Source organism: Anoplolepis gracilipes, chromosome 8 (genome assembly GCF_047496725.1).
Source record: "Anoplolepis gracilipes chromosome 8, ASM4749672v1, whole genome shotgun sequence".
NCBI lineage: Eukaryota > Metazoa > Arthropoda > Insecta > Hymenoptera > Formicidae > Anoplolepis > Anoplolepis gracilipes.
The window spans coordinates 7,356,480-7,384,424 of record NC_132977.1 but is presented as its reverse complement, the minus strand read 5'-3'; the positions used below and the strand labels follow the sequence as shown (position 1 = coordinate 7,384,424).

The following is a 27,945-nucleotide window of genomic DNA, read 5'->3' as shown; positions in this document are numbered from 1 at the left end:
CCCGTGTTACTGACCTGACCAGTTTTAGTTGCGTCAGGATAATACCCCGCCGCCACCGCAGTAAACACACCACCCGCCACTTTCGCTCCCACGACACTGTGTTCGATTACGTTCACGCAGCCTGGATTTTAAGGTCCACGCCGGTAATGGTGGTGATGCCCACCCCCTGAAGGGCAAGAGTCGAATTTGGTCCGACTGGATTCGAGCGAGACCGTGAGTTGACCTACGCGACTTTCTGGGGATACGATTAAAACTGCGGCATGTAAATCATCGAAATCATCGAGAATACATTTCGACTTTCATGGAATGAGAGACAAAGCGACCGCGACGATAATTGAACATCACATTCGGACACAATCGGTATGAATGAACGGAAATGTAAGAGCAGAGTAAAATTTAATAAACAAACGAGCGGATACGCAGGCCGGCAGATCGTAAACAGAAGGGTGAATATACCACGCGTTTTCGCTCCGATGCGTGGGTGCCGCTGATGCGTGCTTACGACACGTATGCGTACGCGTGTATGTATACACGTGCAAGTATCGAGGTATACGAGAGATGTTTTAACCGCGACGATGGTTTAGAGTGTACTGAACACTGAACGTTACCCCCGGAGAGGGTCGGCGGTCGGCGTAGTGTCTAATCCAACATTACCTAACCACGTATAGCAAGGATGCCATGGAAACGGCACGTTTGCGCCTGCGTTGCATCGTCGTCGTCGTCGTCATAGATCGACTTAAACTTTTTTGGCAATTTCGCCGGTTACTTTAGAGAGAACTCGCAATAAAAGCCGCTATTAATTCTCTATAAGTGTCGCGCCGAGGTAACAGGGTGGGGATAATTTGTCGTCCTCGGGGAAACGCAATTGGTGCGCGTTAACCCCCGGGAGGAAAGGATGGCAATTGCGAGGGATGTGGAACAAATATTGCAGCAAGTCGCCTAGCTAGTCTACACAAGGTCTTTAATTAATACTGCGTTACATCTATTTGATTAAAAATAATGGATTTTTTTAACCACTGTAGCGTCGTGTAAAACAAAGAGGATACGGAGGGGTGGAGGCGGAAATAATGTTGTAAACTTTATTTTTGGTCTCTTAATCTGATACGCTATTTTACTTATCTCTGTTATGGGAAAACTCACATGTTTGCTAAATGTCAATTTTTGACAGCAGTCTCGATTATAGCGACATCTTCTATCGATATCATATTCTCAGAGTGGAAAGACCTCTCTTTATTTAAGGATCGATATAATTTAATTTTAATAGCGAGTGTAACGTTAAAAGCATTATAACTGTCTCTCTCGCTTGTAATTTAATATAGAACAGTATGAAATTTAAATGCATTTCTAAGAAAATGTACTTCGACAAGAAAGTGTATTGATTTTTTCATATTCAATTTCTCAAAGCTTTATATCAAATAAAAATTAATTCATGAATATAAATGAGAGAGATTTATACATGTGAGACCCGTATATTTGTTTATCGTAACAAATATATTATTAAAATTCAATATTTAATTATAACAATGTTTACATTATGCCCGTATGTTTGCATTATGACTCGCTGATAAACTGATAACTCGATGTTCATTTTACCTTTTGAGTCAATCATTTAAGGTAATATCGGTCTGATGGATTACTAAATTAATTTTTTTTAGTTTTTTACAATGCGAGTAAAAAAGCGAGTTTTAATTTTAATTCTAGAAAAATGGAATAAATTAAAATAATATTGAAAAGACAAAAATATTTTTGCACAAATTAATTATTTATTCAAATAAAAGACGTATTTTTAGATGGTACCTTACTGACGGTACCACCAGATCGATATTATTCGTTCTGAGGGTTAAATTTCTGCAGTTCTGGTTAAAATTACTCGGAGAGTGTTGATATTACCGACAGTTTTGAATATGTCATTTGATATATAAATACTTGAACATTTAACTGATATATAATTCAATTCTACAAGTTATAATCATATTTCAACGTTTCGTAGAGGAATGTACATCTACAATATGATATATCAAATATTTCTACAATTAGAAACTGTGACTATCACTGCTTATCATCGATGCTGATTTGATTTATCGTTTCTGATTTTGAGGGTGTTTTTAAATTAATACTGTTGATATAATTAGTTAAAGCATTCCGAGCATATACGAGCAAGATGTGAAAGCTTAAAACAAATTTGTTAATAAGTTACCGATCATAGCTTTTCGATGTGTAGATGGCATTCGACGTTTCAAAAGTATATAATTTATACTTTTACCGATTTTAATATTGTAAGTATGCGAAATGTAGTAGAAAAAGTGAAAATTTTTTATAGAGTTATTTAATGTGATTATCTTTATTTTTTCATTTCCTTAATCAAATATGTATTTCTCAACATCTTATTGACAGCTTTTTTGAAATATATTAATATATATTAAGAAGATATTTATTATTAATTAATATATACTTTTTATATCGTACCTTTATTTTTATTCGCTACTTCTTCGCGTATTACTTTGGCTACTATGGACAGTCCCTGAAAAGTAATAGAAAGTATTGATGTATTAAATTTTTGTAAATGAGATTAATATTCTGATGCGTTACTTTTGCTATGTGTATAAATATAAATATAATTTCTACATATGTGTTGTGACAGATAAAATCAATAAAATCTCAATTTACCCTATCCATATCTTCCGGCGAGCAATAGCTAAAGCTAAATCTCAAGTGTTGATTAGGTTTTGAAGGATCACTATTGAAAGCATTTCCAGGAACAGCAACGACACCAAGGGGGACGCATTTCTTCATCATTAAATCCCATACATTATCTACAGCCGTTATCTTTACCCAAAGAAAAAATCCACCTTGCGGCGCGTACCACTCTGCCAAACCTAAGGTATACATTTGTATTATAAATATTTTAAAATTACTTTAAAATCCAGAGTTATTATTTATTAGAATAAAATATATATACATAATAGAAAAATTATTTATTATACTTGACTCGGTTAATTTTGAATTCAATGTTTTAAAATAAACATATTTTAATATCGGAACGGTTTTTAAACGATGTAAAATAAATTTCCTTTTTTTATGCAGAGAAACCTTTGTAAGTGTCTCCCGGAAAGGGGCCTAGGGTTATATCAGATTTGTACCGATTAAAACCCTTTTCGATGTCCTTTTTCAAGCATTTTAATGAAAACGAACTGTAAGCAAAGTCCTTGGGACGTCTCTCCATATCTTTATGTAAATTATAGCTTGTTGAAGTTATCGATGTGATTAAAATTTAGCACTTGTCTTTACAGAATAATAAATTTAAAATATAATATTTAAATATAATATACAAATATACAAATCGCAATCATCAAATGATCATTGCGTTTGCGTTGGCAACAAAGGTTCGTCTGATAGGTACTGTACGATCATGCAGCTATGCGTATTCAATCTTCGCGGAGCCGGTTGTTTTGTGTTATTTTCGACGTTATTAGACCAATAAACTTATGTCGAGAATGAGTCGAAGTTTAGACACGGGTATTCTCTATGTTAATTAAAGCTGCTTGTTTACGATTGTAATTGGATAAATATGAGTGTTTTTGAAGTTGTATTAATAAAAGAAAGAATAAAAAGGCCTGGTTTTGTCGGGTTTTGTCGGAGCAATTACGATATAATTTATTATTCGTGGAATTAATTTTTTTTTACCACGGTGCTCATGCACATAGCATATTTCATGCAATTCTATTTGTATGACACTTTATGAAAACTTATTAATTATTGAAAATTCTGGATTTATTTTTGTATTAATAATTGTAGAATTCTTGATATATTAAAATAATATTCTGGCGATATAATAGTTCTGGCCGATATAATTATATTAAAAAAATGATTCTGACAAACACTGAGTGAAACGCCAAGTTCTGCATCTTATTTTGTTCTCTGACGATTTTTTAAGCACTCCTTTTTGCTGGATTAAGCACTTGAGAGTTCTACAATAATTTTACAAAATGTTTTATGCGTAAAAATTATTAAAATATTAATTAAACAAATTAATCGCTTGAAACGGATGTATAAATATCGAAGTGAGATAATTATATTTCGATAGTTGTATCGACTTTAAATGAAAATTTCTCATTAATCACTTTTAATTTCTAGAGAGAGTTCTATGCATAAAAATTATTAGAATATTAATTAAATTAGATCACTCGAGGTACCGACTTGTTATAAATTAAAATTAATTACAAAATCTTTAAAGTTGATAGAATGATCGGAAAGCATAGAATTCTTTCTAAAATTCAATTTTAATTTTAAGAGACACTCATATGCAAATGCAGAATATTTTTAATTCATTTATTCTATATATATTAAACATTTTACGACGACATTATTACATCTGATTCGTTCGGCGTTCGTACTACGTGACGTGTACACTTTTTGCTTACATACGAGTGTTGTTATTCACGAGATTCGGGTAGGTCACACGTAATATATACTTCGTCGCTCACGCATTCTCGTTCGAGACCTCATCGCGAATGGATGTTAAACGCGATTATGTCTTGTATCAATTAACGATTATCAACTCGCGTGATTAATTCTGCGAGCAGCGACTCGTAAGTACGATTGTTATTTATCAAGAGACACTCATATGCAAATGCAGAATATTTTTAATTTATTTATTCTACATATATTAAATATTTTACGACGACATTATTACAACTGATTCGTTCGGCGTTCGTACTCCATGACGTGTACACTTTTTGCTTACATACGAGTGTTGTTATTCACGAGATTCGGGTAGGTCACACGTAGTATATATTTCGTCGCTCACGCATTATCGTTCGAGACCTCATCGCGAATGGATGTTAAACGAGATTATGTCTTGTATCAATTAACGATTATCAACTCGCGTGATTAATTCTGCGAGCAGCGACTCGTAAGTACGATTGTTATTTATCAAGAGACACTCATATGCAAATGCAGAATATTTTTAATTTATTTATTCTACATATATTAAATATTTTACGACGACATTATTACAACTGATTCGTTCGGCGTTCGTACTCCATGACGTGTACACTTTTTGCTTACATACGAGTGTTGTTATTCACGAGATTCGGGTAGGTCACACGTAGTATATATTTCGTCGCTCACGCATTATCGTTCGAGACCTCATCGCGAATGGATGTTAAACGAGATTATGTCTTATATCAATTAACGATTATCAACTCGCGTGATTAATTCTGCGAGCAGCGACTCGTAAGTATGATTGTTATTTATCAAGAGACACTCATATGCAAGTGCAGAATATTTTTAATTCATTTATTCTACATATATTAAATATTTTACGATGACATTATTACATCTGATTCGTTCGGCGTTCGTACTCCGTGACGTGTACACTTTTTGCTTACGTACGAGTGTTGTTATTCACGAGATTCGGGTAGGTCACACGTAGTATATATTTCGTCGCTCACGCATTATCGTTCGAGACCTCATCGCGAATGGATGTTAAACGAGATTATGTCTTGTATCAATTAACGATTATCAACTCGCGTGATTAATTCTGCGAGCAGCGACTCGTAAGTACGATTGTTATTTATCAAAAGACACTCATATGCAAATGCAGAATATTTTTAATTTATTTATTCTACATATATTAAATATTTTACGACGACATTATTACAACTGATTCGTTCGGCGTTCGTACTCCGTGACGTGTACACTTTTTGCTTACGTACGAGTGTTGTTATTCACGAGATTCGGGTAAGTCACACATAGTATATACTTCGTCGCTTACGCATTATCGTTCGAGACCTCATCGCGAATGGATGTTAAACGAGATTATGTCTTGTATCAATTAACGATTATCAACTCGCGTGATTAATTCTGCGAGCAGCGACTCGTAAGTACGATTGTTATTTATCAAGAGACACTCATATGCAAATGCAGAATATTTTTAATTTATTTATTCTACATATATTAAATATTTTACGACGACATTATTACAACTGATTCGTTCGGCGTTCGTACTCCGTGACGTGTACACTTTTTGCTTACGTACGAGTGTTGTTATTCACGAGATTCGGGTAGGTCACACGTAGTATATATTTCGTCGCTCACGCATTATCGTTCGAGACCTCATCGCGAATGGATGTTAAACGAGATTATGTCTTGTATCAATTAACGATTATCAACTCGCGTGATTAATTCTGAGTGCAGCGACTCGTAAGTATTATTGTTATTTATCAACAAGACGTTTTATTTTGCGGTCTATTTTTTTGAAATAGTAATAATGTTGTCCATTGATTTTACGGGAAAGATTAATGTGTTCAAATGTTTTGTGCATGCAACGTTGAGTTTGAATTGCATATTTTCAATCCCTCGCATCTTTCCTTTCTCTCTCTCTCTCTCTCTCTTTATCTCTCTCTCTCTCTCTCTCTCTCTTTCTCTTTCTTTCAATTAACTTTGGATTCAAATCATAATAATGAGAGATCGTCGATCTAAAGTTACTCGCATGCAAATACAGAATATTTTACGTTCAATGTTAAATATTTCGCGACGACACTATTACCTTTAGTTCGTTCGGAGTTCGTTTTTTATTTGTGACGTACGCGTATACCCTCTTTGTTTACGTACAAACGTTGTCATTCGTGCGGCGAGTCAACTCGGGCGGACAGACTACTACCATTTTGTACTTCATGGTTTTATTATCGTTTGAAACGCCGTTGCGAGTGGATGCTAAGCGGATTATGTCCGTATAGTTATATCAATTAATGATTCTCAACGATTCTCCCGTGATTAATTCTGCAATCAGCGATTCGTAAGTATGATTTCGTATTGTTTCGTATAAGTATATCGCTGTGATCGTTATCAATGAAGATATTTTACGCGATCTATTTATTTATTTATGTACGATCGTTGTCGTTCGCGCGGCGAGACTCGGACACACAAGTTATTACTATAGTACTTCGTATTTTGTTCTTCGTCGTTTTATTATCGTTCGGAGCGTTACGTCGTCGCGAGTGGATTTCAAACGTAATTACGTTATAGTTATAACAATTAACGATTATCAACTCGCGTGGTTAATGAATTTTTGCGATTAGCGACTTGAAATGACGATTATTTATGAAAGAAGGTACTTCGTGCGATCTATTTATTTGACATAGTATTAATACATTGATTTTGTAGGAGAGATTGATGTGTTCAAAATGTTTTGCAGGTTTAAACTTGTGGATTGTGTATATTCGAACGATCTATTGCACCTCTCTCTGTCTCTCTCTCACTTTTAATTGGACATCTGAGTCAGTAGTATCAGAATGAGATCAATAATCCAATAACATTTTTTATTTTTTCCATCATTAACAAAATGTAAGTATAAGGTGAGTCAACTCTGAGTCAAACATATTTTCAAAAAAGTAATTAATACATTTTTACGTAAATGAAAATTTATATATATATATATATATATATATATATTTATTTATTTATTTAAATATTTTTTTATAATTATTTATATAAAAATTTGATATTTTTATTTACTATATTTTATGTAAGTTTATAATTTAAAAAATTGTATACAAATTATATAATCTTATTTTATTAATTAATAAGAATTAAATTAAAAATGTAATTTACATGCAATAATTATTTATTATTATTAATATATTATTAATAATTTTTTAAATTATTTTGGCTACTGCTTTATAATATGTACATATTTGTGTTTTATAAATCAATGTTATGCGCTACTTCGCTATTCATGTATTCACAAAAATGTTTGGTAATTTAAAATCAACTCTGATATTGCAAAACAATTAATAAATATCTTCTGTTTTAATTTTTAACAAATTAAATAAATATTTGAAATAACTTTTACTATAAATATAAATTTAATAAATATTTGAAACAAATTAAATAAATAATTGAAATAAATTTTTGCATACCAGTCAAATGTTTTTCAACCATAGTTAGCATCGTGTCACATCGTTCTCGATAGAATTTTTGTATATCTTTGAAATGTTTCTCGAATTTCTTCGGTTCCCAATTTTCGAAGAGTTTGTATAGAAGCATCTGCAGGAGATTATTATAAATAAATTTATAAACATATAATATATAATACATAAATTAGTTTGTAGTAGTATTAATAATAAAATGGTCAAATAATGAAACAAATAAATTAAAAAACAAATATTAAAACTCTTACTTGAGACAGACTTGATGTTTGCATGGTAGAATTTTCCATATGAAGAACGAACTTTTCCACAATGTCTCTATGGGCTGTGATGGCCCCGACGCGAATCCCAGCACTTATTATCTTGCTGAACGAATCCAATCTGATTACGCGACCATCAGTATCGAGGGAAAAAAACGACGTGGGCTGCTTATCTAAGAAGTGAACAAAGTAGTAAGCATCGTCCTCGACTATCAGAAAGTTGTACTTCTGCGCCAATTCGTACACTTTCCTTCGTCGGCTCTCCGACAAGACGGCGCCTGTAGGATTCGCTGCCGTCGGATTAACGTAAAGTAACTGAAAGATTTAGTAAACTGTGCATCTTTCTGTTGAATAAAAATAATGTAAAAATATGCTAAATATAAATAATGTAAATATGTTTCAATGTTGGATTAGTGATAATTTTAATATGCGCATAAAAAAATATGTAAAAGCATATTATAAGATAAAAGAAAGATACGATTGTACGTAAGTAAAACAATTTTGAAACTATCAATCGATAATTAATTATTAGTATTTTTATATTTTACGGATTACATAAAATGTTATTAAAATGCTTTATATAATTTCTATAAGTACATTATTCGAACAATTTGTAATTAATCTTTTTTCAGTGGAAATATCGAATTATTTCGCGATAAAGATTTAGAGATGAGAATTAAAAAGCGAAGATAAAAAATTACTTAAAAATTCTTATTCTATATATGATTTTGAGAAAAGATATATCTTATTCAATGTCGCAAATTTTCTGACTCACTTTTGGCATCGGTTTACCAGTCGCAAGTCTCTGTTCGCATTCTTTGGCGATCTCTTCGGGAATTATTCCATCGGCATCTTGATTAATTTGTATAATATCCGGCGATAACGGTACTAGCTGTGAATAAAAAAAAAAAAAAAATTTTTGAGAATTTGTCTAAAAAATACATGCGTCTTATTGCAGAAGAATAGTCAGATATTGGTAGAATTAATTAATAATTATATTCTTTACGCAATTATATCTGCGTGATATAAAATTGCACTAGTTTGTTAAATACATTAAATTATCAATTATTTTAAATTTTTGTAACTCAATTACTTAAAATAAGTAGACAGATAATTAGACAGATTGAATTCGTTCAGCAAGACTACCAAATCGTAAATATTTTTGATAAGCTTCTGAGAACGATATCGACTGGTTATTAATAATTAATTTGTAATACATGACATGTACATTAAAACGCACACATTTGGCAATTTATATTACATAATTTTATAAATAACAGAAAAAATTTTGTCACAGATGAAAATTAACTGGCGGCCGAAATCTTTGTCGTTTGGTTTTATCACATTCTTTTGTCATAGGTATATACATATAATCCTTATTTTGTGATGGTGGAATTCGGGTGTGTCGTGCAAAGTTTCGCGCGTTCGAGTTCACGAATGTCGTGCAAAGTATCACGCATTCGAGTGCGGGAGTGTCGTGCAAAGTATCGCGCGTTTATTTTTACAGTGTCACATAATTAACAGTAATGAACTGTAATTAATTATATTTTCGCGAATGAGTGCAATGAATCCTGACAACCTGAGAGGAGGAGGAGGCCTAGGAGGCATCAGGCGACAGCGGAGCAATCTCGGGGTGAGCAATTTATTATTTATATATTATTTTTTATTAATATATCATGCGCGTTTATTCTTGTTTACTTGATTTGTTTTTTGGATAACTTAAATAAAAATGAGAAAAAAGATTTTTATATATATGATATTTTATATGATAATTGTAATAATCTTGAATATCTTTACATAATAGTTTTTTTTTGGAATATATGTATATGTATAATTATTTTATTATTTATCTATTTATTATATTATACGTATGGAAAAGTCGACGCGTGCTATAATAATTTTTTAGAATATTAATTATTTTAAACGCTGCTATATAATTTCAATTTTATATTTGTATGTTATAGATCAACAGCTTTTCTACAGTCAACTTCGCTGCTGTGCATCGTCCGGTGAGTGAAAAATTTTGGTTTTATGAAGGACGCCAAGTACATAAATAAATTAATCTTATTTTTTTGTTTTTTGAACTTCTACTTGTTACACGCAAGTTTGGATATTTTTTTTATTATTTGACGTGTGTTCATGACATGTGAAGCACTTTTTCGTAGAAAAGTTTTTTTATTAAAGCTTGTTACTTTTTGGTGATAATATTTTAATTACTAACCGCTCCGATTACTCCGGTGTATGTTGGCGTTTGGAGTAGAATTGGGTCATTTTCGTCGAGCATCATTTCAAAAACCTTACTACAAGCGTCCAAGGTACCGCTTGTGAATGTGATATCCCAATCGTTTTGCATTGACGTATGCCACATTTTCAGGAATTCTTTCCATTTTTCCAATAGCGGCTTATAACTTCAAAAAATATATATGTAGACATGCACAATCACAGATAGAAAAATTTGTTAAAATGTGACTAACGAATTAAAAATATATCTATACATTTATTAATTAAGTAGTAAACATTTATTCTCTTGTATGTTATAGATTGTGTGACAAGTAATATAAAATTTATAATTATAGCATATGTAGAAAAAAATATCACATAAATTTAAAAATTTTTTCATTAAAAATTAGTAAGACAAATATATAACATAAAAAAATAATAATTTTAATACCGATAATTTGACGAATACATTTTTTAAAATTATAATTTTGATCGTAATACACTCTATTGATTCGCGAATTATATGTCGATTTCGTTGCATTTAAGCACGTTTCTATTTCTATTATAATTTTTCAATACATTACAATCTAATGCGTGCTATATTCATAGTCCAAAAATTATTGAAATCCTGCGAAGTACAGCATTCGGTATAATAATTTTTGATAAATTTATAGTAAGTTCGTTTTTTTAGCATACAAAAATGTTGAATGAAATATCGAATTAGAATGTTTAAATTAATTATAAAATCATTATTTTTTAATTTGCTTAATTTCTAATTTGATGTTTTTAATAAAAATCAGATTTTTTTTTCTTAAATACAAATAACTCGAAAATTATATACTAATATATAAGAATATTGTGTGTATACTTATTGATATTACATTATTGTTATGTATTGTTTTATTAATATTATTTACCCTTTCGAAGATCCATATTGAAACGCTGTAGTCAATTCACACTTACTTAATTTTATTGAAATGTCGTGCTTATATGTTATGGAAAGATCTTCGACAGGACATGTATTAACGACATTTGGCAAACCACCAGCAAAAGTCACACCGTTTGGATGCGACATGTAGATGTCATCTAATTTGAAATTTAAAATGTGATATAAATATTAATATTAGATTAATAATCAAAAATATATCTATGTATTTTATTACTTTTGTGTAGAAAAAGCTAGACTTCGTTAGACAGCAAAAAAGTTTTTCTTGTGTTTATAATTTTATTCCTTATATATTTTTTCAAAGTCTAGATAATAGATTAAAGAAAATTATTTGATAGATAAGGTAAAAAAATTATAACATAATGGAGTTTTTAATTTGTAAATATTAAATTTTTTATTTGATAAGTGCTTTTTATCTTTCTTATAAAATTTTCATTGATAAAAAATGATCATGATTAAAACGTCAAATTATGCTTTCAAAAAAGGAAATATATTATTTTATAACCGTATATTTTCACACGTCATATATATTTTATACATATGTTATAATTTGAAATTTATATTTATATATTACAAATTTATGAAATTATTAAAAACTCGTTAATTTTTTACTGACAGAAAAATATGAAAATAATCTTTTTCAATTTTAATAGAATATGTTAGATAGAATTCTTTTGAAAATAAGAGACATATATTTTTTAAGTGTTTTCTCGTGTATTTTGGGATTAAAACCTAGTACATTTTTGTAAAAATTTGTAGAGAATTATAGAATCAACGATAGAGAGAATATATCATTTCTATTTCATTATTTCTATAAATTTGATTGTTATGAAAAATATATTTTTGAAAAATCTAAATATACGTCTATAAAGTGTATTATATACTGCACAAAGTTTTTAAGGACATTTTACTGTATATTTCAATATATTTGTTTAAAATTAAATATATCGACTTTCAATTTTTAAGTTCAAAGCACGGAAAAGTAATTATATAAAAAAATATAGTATTCTATAAAAAAATTAGGGGAAAACATTTTTATGTTTCCGTATAAGACTTGCAGTTGACAAATATTGTATAAATACAAGAAATGAATGCAATAATAACTTACTTAACTGTCTAATTAGGTTATGCCTTCGTTTATGGGTGATTTTAGAAAAGAATTTAGTGTAGTCCATGATGTGAATTATTTCGCGCACGATAACTGTCACAATTTATTCTCTCGCCGACTCTTCTCTTCTGCGGTTATATAACTACTGTTACACTGACTTGATTCAAAGTATATATTATTTTTTGGAAAAGGTTATCATATCTATTTATGATAAGATTTCCTACAAGTGTTGTTTACAGAGGGATTATAATTTTATCTTTACGTCATAATCAATAATAGAACCAAATGCAAGTCATATGAAGCAAGTCATTGAAATTATGTCATATGCAATTATAAAGTTTAACGCTATTATAAAATTGCGAAACAAAACTTCTGGTTATCTTTCCTTTATAATTAATAATATACATTTTAAATATGGTAAGTCATTGAAATCACGTCATTTAATTCTATTGTATATCTTGTTATATAATTGTAAAGTGACGAAATGAAATTTTTGATTTTTTATGAGGATGGCCAAATATTATTATGACGCATTGTATTATATCTTGCGTCGCAAGATAGATGTTAAAAGAATTTTATATTTATTAAATACTTATAAGTAGCTCAATAGAAATTTGAAAAACAATTAATTATAAATTGGAAGAATTAATTTTGAAATAAATATGTCTGCTATTAAAATATGTTTGGAGGAAAATTTCGAAATTTGCATTTTTTGTGGCAATCTCGACATATTTATATCTCTTGGGAGATATCTTATATCACAATCAGTCGACTTCAATAAATATTCTTTTCTACGACATAATTAAACATTGAAATATTTAGATATAATATTGTCTATGCCAGTATATAAAACGTAATCATCAATATTTTGAAAACTAAAAGTAAAATGATAATACGGTATTAAACTAATTATAATTAAAATAAAGGATTAAAAAGATTATATTATTTTATATTTTGAAAACTGATCAAATTCTAGTGAAAATTTTGCTTTTTATTCATCGTTAATAGTATCGATGGGATAATACTAAGGGGACAATAGAAATTTTGAAATATACTCGTAACATTTATTCTCCAATTTATTAACATCTTGTACGTGTATGTGTGTATGTGTATATATACCTGTTTTTGTAGATGTAACCATATATATATTATTTTTCATTAATATGTCATGCTCGTTTATTTTCGTTTACTTGATTTGTCTTTTGGATAACTTAAATAAAAATGAGAAAAAAAGATTTTTATATATATGATATCTTATATGATAATTGTAATAATCTTAAATATCTTTACATAATAATTTTTTTTGGAATATATATGTATAATTATTTTATTATATTATACGTATTGAAAAGTTGATGCGTGCTATAATAATTTTTTAAAAAATTTAAAAATATTAATTATTTTGAGTGCTATATAATTTGAATTTTATATTTGTACGTTATAGATCAACGCTTCTCAATGTCCAGGGTACTGTTTGTGAGTGCGATATCCTAACTATTTTGCATTCGAGTGCGGGAGTGTCGTGTAAAGTGTCGCGCGTTTTTTTTTACAGTGTCACATAATTAACAGTAATGAACTGTAATTAATTATATTTCCGCGAATGAGTGCAATGAATCCTGACAATCTGAGAGGAGGAGGAGGCCTAGGAGGCATCAGGCGACAGCGGAGCAACCTCGGGGTGAGCAATTTATTATTTATATATTATTTTTTATTAATATATCATGCGCGTTTATTCTCGTTTATTTGGTTTGTTTTTTAAATAACTTAAATAAAAATGAAAAAAAAGATTTTTATGTATATGATATCTTATATGATAATTGTAATAATCTTAAATATCTTTACATAATAATTTTTTTCGGAATATATGTGTATAATTATTTTATTATTTAGCGATTTATTATATCATACGTATAGAAAATTTGATGCCTGGTATAATTTTTTAGAATATTATTTGAGCGCTGCTATACATATAATTTGAATTTTATATTTGTTTGTTACAGATCAACGTAGCTTCTATACGTAGTCAACTCCGCTGCTGCGCATCGGCCGATGAGTGAAAAATTTTTATTTTATGAAAAACGCTAAATATATAAACAAATCAGGTTTAATTTTTTTGTTTCTTAAACTTGTATTTGTTATACGCAATTTTGGATACGTTTTTTTACATACTTGACGTGTGTTATGTGAAGCATTTTTCGGTAGAAAAGTTTTTTTATTAAAACATGTTATTTTTTTGATAATATTATGTTAATTACTAACGCTTTGATTATTCTGGTATATATTGGTATTTGGAATAAAATTAGGTCATTTTCGTCGTGCATCATTTCAAAGATCTTATTACCAGGATACCTTTTGTGAGTGCGATATCCTAATTGTTTTGCATTCGAGTGCGAAAGTGTCGTACAGAGTGTTACGCGTCCGAGTGCGGGAGTGCCGTACAAATGTCGCGCGTTTATTCTTACAGTGTCACATAATTAACAGTAATAAACTGTAATTAATTATATTTTCGCGAGTAAGTGTAACGAATCCTAACAACCTCAGAGGAGGAGGGGGCCTAGGAGGCATCGGGCGACGGCCAAGCAACCTCGGGGTGAGCAAATTATTATTTATATATTATTTTTCATTAATATATTATGTGTGTTTATTCTCGTTTTTACTTGATTTGTTTTTTGGATAACTTAAATAAAAATGAGGGAAAAAGATATATATGATATCTTATATGATAATTATAATAAGTGTTAAATATCTTCACATAATAGTTTTTTTCGGAATATATATGTATAATTATTTTATTATTTATCTGTGTATTATATTATACGTATGGAAAAGTCGACGCGTGCTATAATAATTTTTTAGAATATTAATTATTTTAAACGCTGCTATATAATTTGAATTTTATATTTGTATGTTACAGATCAACATAGCTTCTCTACATAGTCAACTTCGCTGCTGCGCATCGATCGGTGAGTGAAAAATTTTGGTTTTATGTCGAACGCCAAGTATATAAATAAGTTAATCTTATTTTTTTGTTTCTTGAACTTCTATTTGTTACACGCAAATTTGGATATTTTTTTATTATTTGACGTGTGTTCATGACATGTGAAGCACTTTTCCGTAGAAAAGTTTTTTTATTAAAGCTTGTTACTTTTTGGTGATAATATTTTAATTACTAACCGCTCCGATTACTCCGGTGTATGTTGGCGTTTGGAGTAGAATTGGGTCATTTTCGTCGAGCATCATTTCAAAAATCTTATTACAAGCGTCCAGGGTATCGCTTGTAAGTGTGATATCCCAATCGTTTTGCATTGACGTATGCCACGTTTTCAGGAATTCTTTCCATTTTTCCAATAGCGGCTTATAACTTACAAAAAAATATATTTGTAGACATGCACAATTACAGATAGAAGAATTCGTTAGAATGTGACTAACGAATTAAAAATATATCTATACATTTATTAATTAAGTAGTAAACATTTGTTCTCTTGTATGTTATATATTGTGTGACAATTAATATAAAATTTATAATTATAGCGTATATAGAAAAAAATATCACATAAATTAAAAAAATTTTGTATTAAAAATTAGTAAGACAAATATATAAACATAAAAAAATAATAATTTTAATATCGAAAATTCGACTAATACATTTTAAAAAAAATTATAATTTTGATCGTAACACACTCTATTGATTCGTGAATAATATGTCGATTTCGCTGCATTTAAGCACGTTTCTAATTTTATTATAATTTTTCAATATATATGCTTATTATTACAATCTAATACGTGCTATATTTATAAATATATTCCAAAAATTATTGAAATCCTGCAAAGTATTGTATTCGGTACAATAATTTTTCATAAATTTATAGTAAGTTCGTTTTTTTAGTATACAAAAAAGTTGAATGAAATATCGAATTAAAATGTTTAAATTAATTATAAAATCAATTTTTTTTAATTTGCTTAATTTCTAATTTGATGTTTTTAATAAAAATCAGAATTTTTTTTCTTAAATACAAATAACTCGAAAATTATAGACTAATATATAAGTATACTGTATGTATACTTATTGATATTACATTATTGTTGATTACATATGTATTGATTTATTAATATTATTTACTCTTGCGAAGTTACATATTGAAACGCTGTAGCCAATTCATACTTATTTAATTTTATTAAAATGTCGTGCTTATATGTTATGGAAAGATCTTCGACAGGACATGTATTAACGACATTTAGCAAACCACCAGCAAAAGTCACACAGTTTGGATGCGACATGTAGATGTCATCTAATTTGAAATTTAAAATGTGATATAAATATTAATATTAGATTAATAATCAAAAATATATCTATGTATTTTATTACTTTTGTTTGGAAAAAGTTAGACTTCGTTAGACAGCAAAAAAGATTTTCTTGTGTTTATAATTTTATTCCTTATATATTTTTTCAAAGTCTAGATAATAGATTAAAGAAAATTATTTGATAGATAAGGTAAAAAAATTATAATGGAGTTTTTAATTTGTAAATATTAAATTTTTTATTTGATAAGTGCTTTTTATCTTTCTTATAAAATTTTCATTGATAAAAAATGATCATGAAACGTCAAATTATGCTTTCAAAAAAGAAATTGTAATTAATTTTATAACCGTATATTTTTACACGTCGTATATATTTTATACATATGTTATAATTTGAAATTTATATTTATATATTACAAATTTATGAAATTATTAAAAACTCGTTAATTTTTTACTGACAGAAAAATATGAAAATAATCTTTTTCAATTTTAATAGAATATGTTAGATAGAATTCTTTTGAAAATAAGAGACATATATTTTTTAAGTGTTTTCTCGTGTATTTTGGGATTAAAACCTAGTACATTTTTGTAAAAATTTGTAGAGAATTATAGAATCAACGATAGAGAGAATATATCATTTCTATTTCATTATTTCTATAAATTTGATTGTTATGAAAAATATATTTTTGAAAAATCTAAATATGCGTCTATAAAGTGTATTATGTACTGCACAAAGTTTTTAAGGATATTTAACTGCATATTTCAATATATTTGTTTAAAATTAAATCTATCGACTTTCAATTTTTAAGTCCAAAACACGGAAAAGTAATTATATAAAAAAATATAGTATTCTATAAAAAAATTAGAGGAAAACATTTTTATGTTTGCGTATAAGACTTGGAGTGGGCAAATATAAATACAAGAAATGAATGCAATAATAACTTACACAACTGTCTAATTATGTTATGCCTTCGTCTATGGGTGATTTTAGAAAAAAATTTAGTGTAGTCCATGATGTGAATTATTTCGCGCACGATAACTGTCACAATTTATTCTCTCGCCGACTCTTCTCTTCTGCAGTTGTATGAATACTGTTATACTGACTTGATTCAATATGCATATCATGTGAAAATAATTATCATATCTATTTATATAAGACCTTGTACAAGTGTTGTGTACAGGCTGAGAGACTTCCTAGTTTTATCTTTACGTCATAATAAATAATACAGCCAAATGCAAGTCATATGAAGCAAGTCATTGAAATTACGTCATTCGTAATTATAAAGATTAACGCTATTACAAAGTTGCGAAACAAAACTTCTGGTTATCTTTACTTTATAATTAATAATATAAATTTTAAATGTAATAAGTCATTGAAATCACGTCATTTAATTCTATTGTATATCGTGTTATATAATTGTAAAGTGACGAATTGAAATTTCTGATTTTTTATGAGGATGGCCAAATATTATTACGACGCATTGTATTATATCTTGCGTCGCAAGATAGATGTTAATAGAATTTTATATTTGATAACGCTTAATTTCCTATCATTAACTGGAAAATCAAACAGGACTTATAAGTAGCCCAATAGTAATAAGAAATTTAAAAGAACAGTCAAATATAAAAAATTTATTTTGAAATAAATATGTTTGGACGAAAATTTCGAAATTTGCATTTTTTGTGGCAATCTCGACATATTTATATCTCTTGGGAGATATTATCTTATATCACAATCAGTCGACTTCAATAAATATTCTTTTCTAGGACATAATTAAACATTGAAATATTTAGATATAATATTGTCTATGCCAGTATATAAAACGTAATCATCAATATTTTGAAATATAAAAGTAAAATGATAATACGGTATTAAACTAATTATAATTAAAATAAAAGATTAAAAAGATTATATTATTTTATATTTTGAAAATTGATCAAATTCTAGTGAAAATTTTGTTTCTTTTATCATCGTTAATAGTATCGATGGGATAATATTAAGGGGACAATAGAAATTTTGAAATATACTCGTAACATTTATTCTCCAATTTATTAACATCTTGTACGTGTATGTGTGTATGTGTATGTGTGTATATACCTGTTTGTGGGTTGTAACCACGTGTATTTGTAAGTGTGTATGTCACTATTTCCATCGCCTTTACTGGTTTTTTTCCCTTTAACACTTCAGATAACATTTTAACTTATTGTATTACGCTGCCCGATAAACGCTCTATTCGATATCGATCGATCGATCGCATGCTGATCGGCAGTCGGGTGGATTTTAGATCGATCTCGGGTAAAAAAAGAGCCATTGACGTCGAACAGAACGTTTCGCTTTCGGGTTTTGTTTCGACGACCGACAAAACGGGGCTCATATTAATGTTATTTGTTGAACATAAATTTAATATCATATTGATTCTGTTTCTCTAATTGGTTTTTACAACTGGCTTAATCGAGTGACATTCGATCCGATAATGGCTGATAATATTACGAAAGAAAAAATGAGAAAAGTTAAAGTTTATATTCCTCCAACTAAGATAGTTTTATCAGTAAAAAGTTTGATAGAACGGAACTAAAAATATCACAAATAAAAATAAATAAATTTTTTGATTTAAATAAATTCTGTTGATATTTGGATAGCGTTATATTATATATTAATCATATGATTCCAATTTCTCCAATTTCTAGTTTTAGTTGTCATAGTCAATTCTCACGTATTGTACATGATATTTTTAACTTTCTTATGATATCTGGCAATAAAATATATATATATATACATATACATACATACATTCTTTTATAAATCCTATAAATTACCGTGTGTTATGTGGCAGTTAACACATTACGCGTCGGTTGTTTTATCAACGCCCTTTTTTTGAGTTAAGTTTTCTTTTAATTAACTCTATCACTTTCCTAATATACATACGTATATATATATATACGTATATGTTTCTACTACACCCTTAAAAAATACTTTTTTTGAGAAAATATATCTTGTAAATATTTTACAGTTGTATTTCTTATTGGAATAATAATTGTTAAATATTTGTGAGTGAAAGTGAGAGAGTTATATTTTTAATTTTAGAATATTTTGTTTGTTTGAGAAAGATTAATATATATATTTTATATTTATTGAGATATAAACATGTACGTTAAACAATACGTATTCAAACATTCTTTTTACTTTTAAAAATAGGCCTCCGCATATTAAAATACACAGACGCAAACATATAAATGCACTGTAATGGTACAATTCAATTCTTTTGAAATAGAAAAATTAAATTTTATTATTGTATATAATAAATTATTTCTAATTATTTAAAATTATTATTTTGACAGTTTTAAAATTTGTGCACTATATTTTTTAAATTTTAATATAATGTATTTTAAAATGTTATTACAGTTTTTGCTCTAATTTCTTTCGATCTATTTTTGTGTAGTAAAAAACTAATTGAATTAAATATTACATTTTTGTCACACATAATTAAATAATTCATATTGTGATACTTTATTATATGTAATTAAAAAATTTCGTTTTTTTTTTAATTAAGGAAAATTATTATAAATACTATTTAAAATAAAATATATCGCGGTCGAAACATAATATGCATTCATGTCTATTTTCGATGTCATCACTCGTGCCAAATTGTACCAAACACACTATCATCCCGTCGTGTCGGTCGACGAAATATATCTCTGTACCGTTTTTGAGGCCGTTGCTGTATACGCTGGTTTTCGTTATCATTTGTCTCGCGTTTTCTCGCACCCCTGCCAAGCCCACGTCACGTCCTCGCAATTAATACGGTTCGCAACTATTTACAAAACGGAACACTTAACGACTGCGCCTGTGTTTAGTTTATCGCGAGCTAAATTCTCGAGTCGTCGGTTTTTGTTCCTTCTCTTTGTTCTACGATAAACGCAATTAATGAGCTTACGTAACACGCGCATCCTCTCATTACTAGCCGACACGTTCGCACGGATTTTCACATCACTGAATTTCAGAATTACGGCTTCTGAGGGATCCTTCTTGAGTTTAAGATTAGTGATTTAACTGAAATTTCGCTTTTTGAAAATAGGGTGCACGTTTCGAAGCCGCACGTTTGTATTTCGCTAATTTTACGATTAAGGCTAATAATATTGAAAAGTGACGAATATAGCTACGTTTCCACGTTTTCTCATTTTAATTTTCTTGAGTCTAATTAGTAAATTTAATATAATTGATTAATTGCATACAATCTTTAACATGTATTATTACAATAATAGTTTTTAGATTCACACAGTTAGTGATTTCGTATTTAATTTAAAGAAGAATTTAAGTGAACTTTTTGTATTTTTCGAAATATTCACAATACAATATCACGTAGCGTATAATATATTGTAATATCATGTAAGAAAAATTAAATTATTTTTCTAAATAATACATTTTCAGTTGTGAAATGTCTTTTTATAATTTCAAATTTACATTTGATCTAAATTAGCGGTACAAACATGCGTCTTGTGCACCTATGCAAGAGTAGTGAGCGCTTAAACATAATTAGATACAAGTCGCAAAGACAGAGTTTTGTTTTTAATAAGGGGTAGAGCATATTTTTTGGAAGGAATGAAAAACTTGAAACAAAGCTTTGTTAAATAATTGCGAAAGAAGACCTATCTGATCAAGTTGAAATATAAGCACCTAAAGAAATCTGTAAAAAAATATGAATTTTCATGTATAAAATATAAAGGGTAGAATACATAGCAGAGAGGATATAGTATATTTCTTACACAAAAGTTGAAAGAATTGCCAAAGCTATATATTATTCATATTTATATACAGGGTGATTCATCTACACACATCGTTTATTCATAACTTTTTAGATGTTTTAGACGGAAATATGAATAGTAAAAAAGTTTGTGTTTTAAAAGAACACTATATAGTGATAACTCTCTATATCTACGTGTAATGATTCACCCTATATTGAAAATGATGTCAGTCGTATATATTAGAAAATTATTTAAAACGTAATATTTATCAACATTGAGTTTTAACGTTCCTATATATGCTCATATTATTTAGAATTAACGCAAACGCTTTTTATAAATTTGTAGAAAAAAACGCTGATAAAATATATATATATATATATATAAATTTACATATAATAATTTAAATAACATTATTCAACTCATTAAGCTTATCAAAAGTGATTTTTAAAATACATATATCTGATAAAGCGAGTAAAGATATTAATTGAAAGAAACATTTTGCCAACTTATGTAAATCTTTACTTTGGCACAATACATATAATAAGTGAATCTAATGAAAGAAATATCAAAGAATCAATGAAGAGTGACTGTTGATTGATATCACGCGGGGAGATCACAGCATACAATTTTTTCTTAAATAATGCTGTCCGAATTAATTAATCACTCAAAACTTAAACAGTATTTTTAATGCTTTGAAGATAATTCTAATTATTACTTTTAATGAACGTTTTTGTCAATATCAATCAACGGGAAGAAAATGCATATTCTGAAACGAGAAATCCGAGCTGAGAGAAGATTGTACAGTCATGTGTATAGAAGTGCTTAGTGAGTCTAAGCGCGAGTTGTAGTAACGGCTCCTTACTCTTAAAGTATCTAATGTCGAAGAGTAGAAAAATTATATAAAAGTACGAAGGTCTAATTGTTAATATGAGAGAGGTTCCGTGCGACCGCACCATTGCGATTCTTTGTTTATCTCTCTATCTTTAGAAAATGTTCAGTACACGTAATGTAAAATACTGTTTTCGAACAAAGCGCTATTTTTTAGCCGAAACGATCGATTAAGTTATTTACCGATATTCCTCGAAAGCAAAGTGATTGAAAGACAAATTTTCGTTTCATTACAGATAAGTTTAAAAGATTTTAAGAATCTCGTTATAATTTATATACAGCGAAAAATTTGGACGACAATTCTTGCATTATTATGTCTTCTGGCTATTTTAATATGCTTTTATTCGTCATTATTTTTTTATTTCTCTTCGCTTTCTATTTCGTAAAATTATTTCAAGTGTCTCAGCTATAAAGATGAAATGAAACGAAAAAGAAAACGCGTAAACGCGTCGTTTAGAACGATCAGATTCCTGGCGACGTCGCGCGGAAACACTCTTGAGAAGGAGTCAATATACGAGGAAAGAGAGATGTAAAGGGAAAGAGATGAAAGGATAGTCAGAAGAGAGTGTATATTTTTCTAAACGACGATGGAAGAAGTGCAGCAGAAAGGCACCGAGAGAAGGTTCACGTGGTTGTACGAACGTTGTTAGACGCTAAAAATCAATCGACACACGAACTCCGTGTACAGTCTCTAAAAAGTCTCTCGCATACTCGTCTCCCTCTTTTTTTTTTTTTTTTTTATATACATATACACGTTCCGCCCGTCTAAAATCGCGCTAAACTACTCGGCACGCACTCACGCACGCATCCAGGCATTCATTCGCGCGTATATATCATGTACGTATCATGTATTCTCGGCTCTTTTTTTTTCTGCGAATCTTATACTTCAACTAGACACTGTTTGATTGTTACATTTTGGCAATTCGGCAGCACTCGCGAAATTTTCAAGCTCCTTGTCTCGCGCGACTACTGGGCGACGTGTTGCACGCCACGCGCTGCTGAAAACCTTATTCCCGGTTGAAAGTCCAATAAGAAGAAGAGTTTGTACTTTATACTTTGCTTGTAATCGAGGGATTATCGCGCGAAAATTAGCTTTGCTGTGAAGTTTCAACGTGAAGTATGAAAAGATTCTCGAGCACATTTCAAGAGACGATAAACATAAAAAAGACTCTAATAAATAATAACAATCGAAAAAATGACAGTTTAGTACAGGAAACAACACAATTAAAAAACCAAAATTTTATTAAAAATCCTTTAATTAAATGTTAAAGGGTTTTTGTAATAAAAATTTTTATTTTTTATTTACGTTCTGTTTTCTGCGCTAGACTTTCATTAGCTAATTTTTTTCATTGTGTTGTATATTTTAAATAAATTTTTTTGTCTAATAATTGTCGTTATTTCGGGAAAGAGATGATGACGATGATGTTTGCCGAAACATTGTTCAAAGATTTTAAAGATCGGAAGTGTAGTCATCAGCGAGTCGGCGTGTAGCAAAGCGCACCTTCCGCGTTAATAATTCTGTTTTATTTTCCTACAGCTGCGTTCGCGAAAACTTTGCCCCCTTTCTCGCGACGTTTATCGCAAGCGAATTATTGGCTCTTTATACGCATATATAACAATGATTCAATAAGGCATACGGTATCCAATTTAGGACTTCTTTCTATTTATCATGAAGCTCTTATCAATTGTATATGTTTCCCTAAAAGTTTGGACACCTCTCTCTTATTCTTCGTTTCCAAGAAACTTTCTTGTAATCTTTTAGGTCCGCAAAAGGTTGATATTTTCGCTTAATGGTCGAGAATAATGGATAGCCATATATAAATTACTAAAGGGAATTACACGAGTCTGTAGTCGCTCGAGTATACATTTTCTCGTACTTTTTGCGTTAGCGGTTTGTTGGATTCGTACCTTCGGGGCAAAGTTTGGAACGCAGTCAATATAATATAAAGTCTCTTTTTCGTGTAGACGACGTTAGAGTCTTGCTTCCCGCCGTTTATCTGTCAATTGAGGGAGGGGATTTTTTTCGCCGTCGTAAAACGCACGATCGTATATATACACCTATCTAAGAGTAACGTTCGCAGAGCACTGCGTACGTCGGCACCTGTTACATTATGTGTGTGTATATATATATATATACACACATATATATATATATATATATATATATATATATATATATATATATATATATCTTCATTTTATCCCCATTTTATTATAATAACTTGTCGGTTCATCTCTTATTCATCTACTATACAAACTCCTGGCTAAAACAACGGTAGATAGTCCTCATGCGCTCATTTTGCTTTTACGTAAATGTGTTTTACTGTATATTTTTTCTGCTCTTATTTTTATTCATTTATCTCGTCATGTGCCTGGAGGGGTTTCTCCGGCAGTGATATTAGCTTCCGCGGTAAAGTCTCCAGGATGTAGAAATAGAGGGATATGGGCCCTCTTTGATTAAACTACGTTTTTTTTTTTTTTTTTTTTTTTACCGAAAATAGACGCGCGCGGAGCGCGTATAAATTGCTTTCATCAACGATAAATTTCTCGTTACTATATCTCTCTTTCTCTTTTTTTGTTTTTTTTTTACACTGCGTTCTACTTAATATCTTGATGAATCAAATCTTCTACAACCAGCAAGCTTTTCGTCAGCTAATATCACTGAATGGACTGGTACGGAAACATTTTCTTATTATTTTTCAGAGTGAGTTTCTCTCTAGGGTTTCCTCTAGACCAGTATATTATAGGCCTGATTATGGGATATTTCTGCAAATTATCCAATTGATCAATATTCTAGTTTGGTAGAAATTTGTTAAACAAACTTTACGGTGCGATCGATAAATAAAATAATAAAATATATGGCGAAAGAAATTTTAGTTTACTGCAGTGATGATTATCCTGTTTCCGGTTCCCCTCCATCGAGCACGATGTTTATCTATCGTACGCAAGAGGGTTATAGACACGTACACGTACACTCAAAACCTTACAGAGCTTACAAGATTACACGAAATAGAAATACGTTTTATTTCCACGCATTAGGGAAACGTCGGATCGAATCGGCGAATCGGCAATTTCCCGCCGAGAAAATTGCGGGCGTTGAAGACCGATTCGACGGTTCTGCGTCCGAACGAGAGCACGTGCTGCTTCCGTTTGTCACGCTTCCCTTCTCCTATGTTTCTCACTCTTTCGTTTGCTCTCGCGTCGTTGACAATCACATATTACACTGACATTGTACAATCGAGTGTCGCGTGCGTGCATTATTATTGTTTTCGCGAGAAGCATCACGATCAGTCCAACGAGCTTGATTATCGTCGCGCTTGTATAAAAATAATTCCCTATCTCCCCCGCGACATCGTCGATTGGTGCCCCCTCGTCGCGGTTCCTTCGACTGTCTCCTGAGTTTCTCGCCTTCATCCTGACCGATTGGAACACGAGTTTCTCCGCTCGTTTCTTTTGGATTTTTTGTGCGATATATATATATAGATCACCCTGCGTTTCCAGACATCCAGATTCGAAATCTTGCGATTTCTTTCGATCGGCGTCGCGGACGCCAATTAGGACGCCAATGGAATGTCCGAGCGAGGAAGTGCATTTGCTTGCTTTCGTTGTTAAATGAATAATCACGAATATGCCGACGTGTGTCTCGAAGAATGCTTGTGACGAAGAGGCGCGGCTGATTGTGAGGAAAATAACAAGAAGTTGCCCGATTTTCTTCAAGAGAAATTAGATCGCAATTAGATAAAATACAATTCTGGATAAACCTGTGCGATGCTGGTGGCTACGGGTCCATATAATTAAACTGAATTGTCAGATAAATCCGCCATTGTACGCATTGTCTGCCAACTTAGCTTGGAGAGTAGACAGACGTCGATAGATGAAATCTTAGGTAGATTTTGCGAGAGTCTTATTCTTGCTGCGGGTTCTCTTGTGACGCGCGTTTCTTTGCAATAATCTGACCCGAGTTATGATCGGTCGCCACGGAGAGGGGCGTTATACCGTTGACGTGAAATTCGTTTCCATCCATTCGGTTCCACCGCCTTAAGATGGGTTTGCTCCGGTTTCGGATACGACTCTCGCCGCCGTAATATCGAAAATCTCCGATATTTCTCCGCGTTTGAGCAAAAATGCTTCCCGTCGTTCTTCCACGCGTTTCCTTCGTCTTATGTTCCTCTTCTCCGTTTTTTCCCCCCATCGGTTAACTTTCTTGCTTCTTCTTCATTGTAATTTTTTATAATATCTAATAGTATAAAGCTTGTTTGTTTTTAATTTTGCTGTGCATCAAATTTTTGTAACAATTTAATATCGACGATCGCTGCATTATAATTGAAATCGGCTGATTTAAATCTTCTATGATGGAGTCCGCTTAAAATATATTTAAGGATGATAGAAGAACCGAAGAGAGAGATTACCGGCGATGTGATAGGGCGGTTAAAAAGTCAGATGAATAAAATTCATGTTTCCGAGCAAATGATTTCCTCGAATATCGACATTCTGGATTTAGCTCCGTGTCTCGGTAAAAACAGGTCGAAGGACATGCTCACTACGATAAACGCATCCTAAAAGAGCGTTTCTTGGGACCATATTTGCGGGACTGATGACAATGGTGCTGGGGGTGGTCTATGCTTTAGCTCGATCGGCGGTGAACACGGTGGAGATTCCACGCTACTCTGACTGCTACTGGTCGTCGTTGAGGCTGGCTGCGCCCTGTTATAGAAAGTTTATTAATTAACGAAAAAGAAATAAAGAAGGCTCTTTGAAAATTACCGAAGAAAAGAGAAAAAAATACGATTAAAACTGCAAAGGCTGGTTTGACTTTTACATTGCGAAAAAAAAGATAACACAATTGCAGCTGGATAAAAACGCATAATTATTCATATACACGAGTTTGTTGTTATTAATTACGGTAGGAAAAATTAATTAAATTCGATCGCTTTAGAATACACTATGATTCTGCAAGAAAAAAATTTTCCTCTCTTCGTTTGAAAATCTGCAAGTGAAAATTCACCTGGAGGTTTCGACGGCGGCACTGATGGTCAAGCACTCTTGGCAGGGTTTGCTACCGATCCGTCGCCTAGGCACACAGCCCGCACATCCGTCCCATTTGTCGAGGGTCCGTTTTTTCCTAGAAGGCACCCGCAGGAAACGCCGACAACTCGGTCCGGGCGCGTCCGAGTCCGTGGAGAAGCCCGAGACCTCGTCCTCCGTGTCGATGCACTGCTCCTCGTCCTCGTTCTTGAGGAACACGGAATCGGAGCCGAGCGATCTGGAGTCCGGGTCGGGCGGGTCCACGCTACCCATCGATGCCAACGGCGCCCGTCTGCCCGACGACCCCGCCATAAGGTTGCCGACCGCACCAGCGTAAAGACCGACCTCGCTACCGCACGGCGATAAATCCGGAGTTGGCTGTATTACCTGATCATATAATGGAAGTTTTTGCTGAATTTCAACTTTATTGAAATAATTTCCTGCGATACAGATATCGTAATATTTTAATTGTGAAAGGGATGATAAATTTATTATTGTTATGATAAAATCACAACGATAGCTGAT

At 30.9% G+C, this 27,945-nt stretch overlaps 4 protein-coding genes and 1 long non-coding RNA gene across 10 annotated transcripts in view; 1 reads left to right on the top strand and 4 right to left on the bottom strand.

Annotated features, from left to right (window-relative positions):
* Positions 1–1,607, bottom strand: part of Fstl5 (follistatin-like 5) — a 41,619-nt gene extending 40,012 nt beyond the window's left edge. The window contains exon 1 of one of the 2 annotated variants that reach the window (XM_072897459.1): positions 1–1,607. The gene's annotated coding sequence lies outside the window, so the exon portion shown is untranslated. The other variant, XM_072897460.1, reaches the window with a different exon arrangement.
* The window catches only part of LOC140668474 (kynurenine/alpha-aminoadipate aminotransferase, mitochondrial-like), a 39,092-nt gene extending 26,468 nt beyond the window's left edge, over positions 1–12,624 (bottom strand). Inside the window, exons 1-8 of one of the 3 annotated variants that reach the window (XM_072897500.1) lie at positions 12,466–12,624; positions 11,329–11,497; positions 10,413–10,599; positions 8,967–9,083; positions 8,183–8,506; positions 7,923–8,049; positions 2,668–2,876; positions 2,413–2,521 (exon numbers count right to left, since the gene is read on the bottom strand). In XM_072897500.1, coding sequence (XP_072753601.1) covers positions 2,456–2,521; positions 2,668–2,876; positions 7,923–8,049; positions 8,183–8,506; positions 8,967–9,083; positions 10,413–10,599; positions 11,329–11,497; positions 12,466–12,532 — 1,266 coding nt within the window. In that variant the 5' untranslated portion in view covers positions 12,533–12,624 and the 3' untranslated portion in view covers positions 2,413–2,455. Of the gene's footprint in view, positions 1–1,741; positions 2,522–2,667; positions 2,877–7,922; positions 8,050–8,182; positions 8,507–8,966; positions 9,084–10,412; positions 10,600–11,328; positions 11,498–12,465 lie in introns of those variants that run through there. The other 2 variants (XM_072897499.1, XM_072897501.1) reach the window with 2 other exon arrangements.
* On the top strand, positions 5,766–14,137 carry LOC140668497 (uncharacterized). 2 transcript variants are annotated; one of them, XR_012047181.1, is made up of 5 exons: positions 5,766–5,881; positions 7,199–7,358; positions 9,489–9,824; positions 10,156–10,200; positions 13,910–14,137. It is a non-coding gene; the product is annotated as an uncharacterized lncRNA (long non-coding RNA). The 2 variants fall into 2 exon arrangements; XR_012047180.1 differs by lacking the exon at positions 5,766–5,881 and adding an exon at positions 6,108–6,204.
* Positions 13,458–17,884, bottom strand: LOC140668494 (aromatic amino acid aminotransferase DDB_G0287711-like). The gene is made up of 4 exons (XM_072897537.1): positions 17,711–17,884; positions 16,586–16,754; positions 15,640–15,826; positions 13,458–13,675 (listed from the first exon to the last, which is right to left on the bottom strand). Exons 1-4 carry the CDS (start codon positions 17,775–17,777, stop codon positions 13,652–13,654), a joined length of 447 nt encoding a protein of 148 aa, XP_072753638.1. The 5' UTR covers positions 17,778–17,884; the 3' UTR covers positions 13,458–13,651.
* Positions 17,885–20,117: 2,233 nt separating this feature from the next.
* LOC140668307 (uncharacterized) overlaps positions 20,118–27,945 on the bottom strand; it is a 70,296-nt gene continuing 62,468 nt past the window's right edge. For both annotated transcript variants that reach the window (XM_072897213.1, XM_072897212.1), the window contains 2 exons: positions 27,401–27,807; positions 20,118–27,099 (listed from right to left, as the gene is read on the bottom strand). In XM_072897213.1, the coding sequence (XP_072753314.1) occupies positions 26,952–27,099; positions 27,401–27,807 (555 nt within the window). In that variant the 3' untranslated portion in view covers positions 20,118–26,951. The remainder of the gene's footprint in view (positions 27,100–27,400; positions 27,808–27,945) is intronic.